Below are 8,875 nucleotides of genomic sequence, written 5' to 3'. Positions count from 1 at the left end.
ATTTCAAAACTAAGCCTGAAAGGAAAATGATAATTAAAGAGCCATTTTCACATTTTTCTCGCATTCATCAGTTCATGCGCTGCTGATGCGTGGTTACACATCTACAATGTAATCTAAAACCATTCAAATCCCCTTGTCATAGCCGAGGAACAAGTAATTGATTTTGAATATTATCATGATTATGATTATTAATAACAATAAAAAAGAACATTAAAAAAAGAAATAGAAAATAAAAAAGGAACAAACAAACCAAAACACGACATCCTACATTTAAATTCAAACTCAATTTTTTTAAAACAGCGTACAATAGTGAAACCATCAAAAAAAAAAAGAGGTTATAATTCATATAGCATTTCATCACTACACCACCAGGGGGTGGAGCTGAGCTGTTATTGCAGTGAATTTTCACACAAGTGGAGTGACAGTGTAAAAGGGAATTCAAGCAAACAAGATATTGGAGTACATTTGTCCAAACTATATCAAATTCCGTTTTTGGATCATCAATTCTTGGGAAAATATCTTCGGACATGTTCCGTCTGATGTCTCAGTTCAAAGTTGGAGTGAAAAAAAATAGAAAAGTTGACAAAAGTAGTCGTTTACAACATTTGAGATAGTCTCAATCACTGTCTGTCAGAGTTGTTGTTTTTTTTTGTTTTATGCTTTTGCTGCATATACTAACGCCAGTTACTGTTGTTAGTATAAAATATTACATGTCTATATTTTACCCTTCAAGTTCCAGTTCGTTTGCACAATGTGCAGGTTGTGAAACAATACTGTATCATTTATATAACCTATTCGCAAATACATTCGAATCCTACAAATTGAGCATTTTCCCATAATGCCACGGGCTATTGACTGGACCATGCGTGAGTTAAAAAAAAAAAAAAAAGCTGTTTTGTTTTTTTTGTTGTTGGTTTTTTTTTTTTTTTTTTTTTTTTAGCATTTGGCCTATATTACACCAGCATTCACATTAAATAAATACACATTGCTCATTTGGTATTTTATGGTCGTATTATGTCGGCAGTGCATTGTTTACGTTCGCCATTTTTCCCATAACTCCACGAGCATTTGACTTCGGTCTTCGAATACCCCGGGACATTATGGGGGGAAAAACAAAATTATTATTTTTTTATTTTACCAATAGATTTTTAAATTAAGGAAGTCAACATTGTTTATCTTTAAATACGTTCGAACGTACTCGCAAGTACGTTTGAACGCATTTGCCTGTCAAGATATTTGTACTCCATATTGGCAGCATTGCTAATACTGTAGTACAGCCTTGTGGCATCTGGTCAATAGAGGGCGCCGCCTTACTCCTGATGCGAGTGTGTGTCTCTCTTTTTGTGTTAATAATGAGTAGATTTGTTTCACTCATCTCTGTTGTCTGATTTCTTGACATACCGGTACTTACCATACCGGTATGGGGTGCTCAGATCCCTCAATACAGCTCATCAATACAGTAATTAGGACCATAGGGTTATTTTAGGTCATTTGTTGCACCCATCATAACACAGCCAAGACCACAACAAGATGCATACTGTATTTGTGTAATTTAATGTGATCAAATCAAGACGAGAAGGTACGTATTGGCTGAATACTGACAAAAGTTTCAACACCACTTTCCAAGTCCCAAAGCTAATAGAGGAATCGTGTGTAGGAGGTTTGGAGGAGTCATTTCCAGATACTTAACGTTCCACTCCCTGTTTGCGCCCCTCGTTGAGAAAGGAAATTAACAGATGTCAAAGTGAAAGACAAAAACAGCTGGCACCTGCGTGGCAGGCGTTCTATGCAGTTCACAGGTCACAACAGTAGGGACACCTTCAAAATATGTTTCCCAAACAAAAAGGATGTCATTACAAGGGTATCCATATTTTGATACAGTCAGGGGGCAATTCAATGAACAGCATGCTTAAAATTGCGGTTGTAGACATGCACTGCTCAAGATAGTGTGTTAGTTACTATTTTGAGCTACATGAGGTTGGGAATTTTACTTCTTCGTTATGTTTTGCTAAGGTCACTGTAAAGTGAAAATGAACATGTCTTGACAATTTAACACAAAGCAGAGAAGAGTATTGTTAGCAACTCCACCAAACTTGAATGATTTAAAACACTGTCATTTTTTTTTTTAATTAAGCTTCAAAATTGTGAAAAATCAAAGTCATTGTCTCTGCTCTCAAATGCTTTGCAATGAATGCATGAAACCACATCATGCTTAACTATCAACTGTCAGTAAAATGCCACTGATGCGAAGTGGAAAATTCTTAAGCCTTCATATAACTCCATTTGAACCGCGAAAATAAGACCCTTTAAAGCCTCAGTGGCTGGAAGATAAATCAATGCTTCAGCGTGATAATGAGTCACTGCAGAGCAACCACGCAAGTGCAAAGCCCTGGTCCATACTGTCATAAATGGACTATTCCCCTCCCCACCATCCTCGCTGTTCTGCTTTTGTCTCTTTGACGTGCACAAACTCAGCCAACAATGAGATGCTCTAACGCACCGACGCCAGCAGACGATCTGAAGGGAAGACGTACCTTTGACTTGCAGGTAGCAAGTCAAAGGTAGCGAGCAAACCGCAATTGTGCTGGACAACCACTGATGCGTACGAGGGCGCTCAAGTTTTGGTATCGGAGGGTTCACTCATGCTTGGACTCAGTTGTGTCACGTGGCCCAATTTAGCACAGCTCCAAAAATCAGGAAAAATTGAAATGGTGCACGCTTAAAACTCCTGGGTTAAAACAACCCAGATTGGATGAAATATCCAACCCAGTCCTGGATCCAAAAGGAATCAAGCCAATGGAATTTCATACCCAGCACATTGACTCAGTACAGTCGGTCAACATTTTGATTCAACAAGGGGTACAACTACCTGCACTGATGAGTTAAAGTTACCAAGAAAGAGGTTACCAAGTTATGAGCATAACTTTGGTTAAAAATATAATACCAATTTTATTCAAAGAAGAAGCAACCTGACAGAGGTTAACAGAGTAAGTCACTCGCATATGGTTTGGCCCACTTTTGACACCAGGTGCCCTTCCTGATGCAACCCAACCATTTTTATCGAGGCTTGGGACCGGCAGTGGCCAGGAATCCGCATATGGTGTCAAGGTTCTTGCCAAGTGTCCCATATGGATGTTAGCGTTCAGCCAGGATTTGAATCCAATCCTCGTGTCTGAAGTCTGTTTTTTCCAGTTCGTCCTTGCAGTCTATTCAAGTTAATGTCAAGGGATACACAGGGTACACTCTGGGATTGCCACCAGCCAGTCGCAGAATTTACTCCGCTGTCAGTGCAAACCAAAAAAAACGATTTCTACAACTTCTGCGCTTCGCTGTTGACTTTTAGGTCCAAGCTCTTGTAGACCAGAGCGATGCTTGTGTTCTTATTGGCCGGAGCCTGAGTGAATGTTTGGCTCCTGTTGGCCTGCCTTCTCCCTGTCAGCACAGAGAGCAGCTTGGCACGGTAGTGGTCACCGGCCAGAAAGTACAAAATGGGGTCGATGCAGCTGTTGACGCTGGCGAGCGGCCTGGTGATTTTGTAGGTGAAGTTTACGATGTTGAGGGTGTGGCAATCCAGCTCCAGCACGCGGGCAGCGTAATAGATAGTGCGTGTGACGTGGAAGGGCACGAAGCTGATGGCGAAGACGATCAGCACCACCACGATGAGCTTGACGGACTTCTGCCGCGACGCCGGGTTGGCCGACAAGCCCCGTCTGGGCCGGCACAGGGTGTGCGCCATCTTACAGTAGCACGCCACGATGACCAAGAAGGGCACGCCAAACAGAAGCACCATGACGGTGATCAGGCTGAGTGCCTTGATGGGGTGGCAGATACCCATGTAGCGGTGCAAGCTGATGCAGGTGAGCAACAGGATGCTGCAGTAGAGGTTGGCGTAGAAGAGGAAGCGCACTATTTTGCACGCCGCCACGCCAAAGGGCCAGTGGCTGCGGTTGGCGTAGTAGTAAATGAGCGTGGGCAGCGACAGCACATACAGGAAGTCGGAGAGCGCCAGGTGGAACATGAAGATGGCGTTGGGGTTCCACGGACGCATCTTGACAAAGGTCCACAGTGCGGTGGCGTTGAGCACCAAGCCCGCCACGAAGACCAGCGTGTAGGAGACGGGTAGCAGGATGTACTTGAACTCCTCGTCAAAGCGGCAGCTGGCGTTGAAGATAGATGTGAACGTCACAGACTGGTTGAACGCCACAGGGATGGATGCCGCCGTTGCCATGGTGACCGCTGGTCTCCCGCATCCAGTCAGGAGGTGTTGAAGGAAACATCAGAGGATGAGGAGGCCCTGAGGCACATAAATGGAAAAAATTTTCACATAAATTGGATCGCATGTTATGATAGTTAACGAAAACTAAATACTGTACAACAGTACACCGTACTACAAAATAGTGTAACTACAACTAAAAGTGAAAAAATGTGTAGTGCTTTTTAAAAAAAACGAATAGCCTAAATTACAGCTTATTAATGTAATCTGCTGATGAAACTCAAAACTCAGCGGTCACTTACTCTGAAAAGTTCCTGTCTGAAACATCGCCGAGGATTGAGTCAGGACGTTCTTAAATTGAACTGACTGTCATCGCCTGGTGCCTTTGCCACTGCAACTTTCTCCATAGGCTATATTTCTCAACTTTTTAAACCCTCATTTGAGCACATCCAACAATATTGAAACATTTATAAAATAGCTGAGATGGCCTGATTCGAGTTACAGAGAAAAAAAAAAGTCTAAAAATCGACCTTACACTCCCCATCTGCACGTCTATCAGGACGAACGAACAAATCCCACTCACGTGATTGTAAACTACTGTATAGACTGTAATCACCTGTTCCATGTTTTGTCGCCACCACACCACTAAAACCGCACGTCCATTGAACATCTATTTGGTTGCGTCAATTAAAAAGCATGACAATATATATTTTTTAAAGATTTAATTGCTACACATCTCGTAACGGATCTTTTTGAGACTGCGAGTGAAACAATGAACTGCACATGATTGTACGTGGTAAAGAAGGCAACAACTTTAAAACAATGTACCACATATCCCATGTCGTGCTGCAATGTTAAAATAAGACTGTATACAGTAGCTGTCAGCCGAAAATTAAACTAAGTAACTTCTGATTATTAGTCTGAAGTGTCAATGCATGTTCCAAAAACGACTCCGAGATTGCTCCATGCATTCCACGTGTACTGTATACACACTTGGAGTGTGACAAATTTAACTCCAACTGTGAGTGTGTGTCCTAACGGAGCCCCTGAAGCAGATTCGTGTGTTCATCGTGTGCTGCTCAAGAGTTGTACCTGCCGAATTCGGGATGCGTGCTTATCACGAAGTCCTCTCCACTTGGGATGATGACTGGGGACCCCCACAGGCGCCCTGTGGTGCTCCTCGGCATAATCTTTTTTCTTTTTTTATTCCCGCCCCGATCACTGTTCCGTGCAAAGTCGGGGGTAGAAGTTCACAGGTCTGGCTGGAGTGCATTAGACACGGCTCAAAGTTATTTGGGTGGGTGGGTGTTTGTATGCGCGCGCTTGTTGGGGAGGAATGCGCTCCGTGCGCGCTCACGCGGGAACTTCGGGGGTGCTGATTGGACACATAAAGACCACGCAATTTAAACTCGCATTTTTTAATGAGCATTCAAGTGTTGGTTTCTTAACGTGCTCATTTGTTTTGTGATAGTTATTCCAAACTCGTCGTGTTTTACTTTAAAGAGGAACTCAGAGCAGTCTTGGTCAGTAACGACGACTGTGCTTAAAGTGGAATTTTCAGGTAACTGTAAACTCGTATTTATGTTTCTGACGAATTGCTTATTCGGAGTTTAAATTAACGGAAAATTGGACCAAGGGACCAAATGTTATGTGACCACAACTCAGAAAAATTACCTTGTACACTGTAAACTACAACCGCAAATATATTATGTAATAGTTGCTGAAGAGGCGTTCAAGTGCAATCAGACATATTGGAACTACGCAAGAAAAGATCTTTTTGGGATCATGTCCAGAGGTCATTTACTTGAAAAGGAACGTGAATGCAACAGCGTAAACACAGCTTACATTGTTGTGGTCTTCGTCTTTCAAGAACGTCCAGAAATCTTCCCAAAGGGGTTGAGTAATTCATTTGCACAGCTGCACCATTTCCGTCTTTCAAGTCTATTGTAAAGTATTATCCTTAGCGGGCCAGTTCATTTGGTTTCACCTGCTTTGTTCCCATCACGAGTCATGAGCCAGTAACGTATGATCGTAAAGACATAAATGTTTCACGACTCCTCTTAATAAGTTACCACAAACTGACTTCAAGTGTCTCATTGACCTACCTGAGATGACGACAAGCATAAAGGTCAACCAAAATTGAGCTCTATTATCTATGTAAAGACAGATTGGAGGCTGTAGGATGTGCGAGTGTACCTACTCAAGTGTCTGTTCAGTGTATACAGTGATGCACTGGTTCACAAAAACAGAGATGTGAGGAAATATTTTTTTTGTAATGTGTTTTTCCACTTCAGTGTATGTGCTGCCAAATAAAATAAAAAAAAATTTAATAAAATAGCGGGGTGGGCCTGATTCGAGTGACAGAGAAAAAAAAAAGTCTAAAAATCGCCCTGACACTCCCCATCTGCACGTCTATCAGGACGAACGAACAAATCCCACTCACGTGATTGTAAACTACTGTATAGACTGTAATCACCTGTTCCATGTTTTGTCGCCACCACACCACTAAAACCGCACGTCCATTGAACATCTATTTGGTTGCGTCAATTAAAAAGCATGACAATATATATTTTTTAAAGATTTAATTGCTACACATCTCGTAACGGATCTTTTTGAGACTGCGAGTGAAACAATGAACTGCACATGATTGTACGTGGTAAAGAAGGCAACAACTTTAAAACAATGTACCACATATCCCATGTCGTGCTGCAATGTTAAAATAAGACTGTATACAGTAGCTGTCAGCCGAAAATTAAACTAAGTAACTTCTGATTATTAGTCTGAAGTGTCAATGCATGTTCCAAAAACGACTCCGAGATTGCTCCATGCATTCCACGTGTACTGTATACACACTTGGAGTGTGACAAATTTAACTCCAACTGTGAGTGTGTGTCCTAACGGAGCCCCTGAAGCAGATTCGTGTGTTCATCGTGTGCTGCTCAAGAGTTGTACCTGCCGAATTCGGGATGCGTGCTTATCACGAAGTCCTCTCCACTTGGGATGATGACTGGGGACCCCCACAGGCGCCCTGTGGTGCTCCTCGGCATAATCTTTTTTCTTTTTTTATTCCCGCCCCGATCACTGTTCCGTGCAAAGTCGGGGGTAGAAGTTCACAGGTCTGGCTGGAGTGCATTAGACACGGCTCAAAGTTATTTGGGTGGGTGGGTGTTTGTATGCGCGCGCTTGTTGGGGAGGAATGCGCTCCGTGCTCGCTCACGCGGGAACTTCGGGGGTGCTGATTGGACACATAAAGACCACGCAATTTAAACTCGCATTTTTAATGAGCATTCAAGTGTTGGTTTATTAACGTCCTCATTGGTTATGCGGTAGTTATTCCAAACTCGTCGTGTTTTACTTTAAAGAGGAACTCAGAGCAGTCTTGGTCAGTCACGACGACTGCTTAAAGTGGAATTTTCGGGTAACTGTAAACTCGTATTTATGTTTCTGACGAATTGCTAATTCGGAGTTTAAATTAACGGAAAATTGGACACTGGCATAGAGTACGTTTTATTCCGGGGACCAAATGTTATGGGACCACAACTCAGAAAAATTACCGTGTACACTGTAAACTACAACCGCAAATATATTATGTAATAGTTGCTGGAGAGGCGTTCAAGTGCAATCAGACATATTGGAACTACGCAAGAAAAGATCTTTTTGGGATCATGTCCAGAGGTCATTTACTTGAAAAGGAACGTGAATGCAACAGCGTAAACACAGCTTACATTGTTGTGGTCTTCGTCTTTCAAGAACGTCCAGAAATCTTCCCAAAGGGGTTGAGTAATTCATTTGCACAGCTGCACCATTTCCGTCTTTCAAGTCTATTGTAAAGTATGTCCTTAGCGGGCCAGTTCATTTGGTTTCACCTGCTTTGTTCCCATCACGAGTCATGAGCCAGTAACGTATGATCGTAAAGACATAAATGTTTCACGACTCCTCTTAATAAGTTACCACAAACTGACTTCAAGTGTCTCATTGACCTACCTGAGATGACGACAAGCATAAAGGTCAACCAAAATTGAGCTCTATTATCTATGTAAAGACAGATTGGAGGCTGTAGGATGTGCGAGTGTACCTACTCAAGTGTCTGTTCAGTGTATACAGTGATGCACTGGTTCACAAAAACAGAGATGTGAGGAAATATTTTTTTTGTAATGTGTTTTTCCACTTCAGTGTATGTGCTGCCAAATAAAATAAAATCCCGTCCAGGTGATGACTTCATGGACAAAGCAGCTGGATGTCAGTAAACAGACAAGATTTGTTTGGATGTGCCTTAATCAGTAACTACAGCAGCAAAATGCACACAGTCACTGTCACACCGGGAATATGTTGAGAGTTAATGTGGGGAAACGGTAGTGTCGTCTTATTTTGCAGCCAGACAAAAAAATAACACACAAAAAAAATATATATATACAATCGAGACAAGAAAATTGAGTTGCCTGGTGCTGTGCGATTGTGTGTTTTGCTCACTCAAATGGAAGAAACATTATCTTCTGTCCTTACTGGCCAACTGTAAAGACAGACAAATGGAATTGCTTGCAGAAGGTCATCAAATGCACTTTACTTGTGGACAGACAGCGGACACAAGTGCTGATTAAGTGACATGATAGAAAAAGTACGAGACGGTAAACGGAGCTGAAATCGACTTGACTACGTATGTAT

At 42.2% G+C, this 8,875-nt stretch overlaps 1 protein-coding gene across 9 annotated transcripts; it reads right to left on the bottom strand.

Moving 5' to 3' along the window:
- Positions 1–1,344: 1,344 nt before the first annotated feature.
- Positions 1,345–8,630, bottom strand: LOC109511972 (P2Y purinoceptor 4). 9 transcript variants are annotated; one of them, XM_019863399.1, is made up of 3 exons: positions 8,198–8,630; positions 7,166–7,335; positions 1,345–4,294 (listed from the first exon to the last, which is right to left on the bottom strand). In XM_019863399.1, exon 3 carries the CDS (start codon positions 4,226–4,228, stop codon positions 3,311–3,313), a length of 918 nt encoding a protein of 305 aa, XP_019718958.1. In that variant the 5' UTR covers positions 4,229–4,294; positions 7,166–7,335; positions 8,198–8,630; the 3' UTR covers positions 1,345–3,310. The 9 variants fall into 9 exon arrangements, with proteins under 9 accessions (XP_019718958.1, XP_019718956.1, XP_019718954.1 ...); XM_019863397.1 differs by lacking the exon at positions 8,198–8,630 and adding an exon at positions 7,939–8,177; XM_019863395.1 differs by lacking the exons at positions 7,166–7,335; positions 8,198–8,630 and adding exons at positions 5,306–5,475; positions 6,319–6,485.
- Between the last annotated feature and the right edge of the window lie 245 nt (positions 8,631–8,875).

Source organism: Hippocampus comes, unplaced genomic scaffold, assembly GCF_001891065.2.
Source record: "Hippocampus comes isolate QL1 unplaced genomic scaffold, H_comes_QL1_v1.1 scaffold381, whole genome shotgun sequence".
Lineage (NCBI taxonomy): Eukaryota > Metazoa > Chordata > Actinopteri > Syngnathiformes > Syngnathidae > Hippocampus > Hippocampus comes.
Note: the sequence above shows the minus strand (reverse complement) of the source record. Positions and strands in the feature narration are given on the sequence as shown.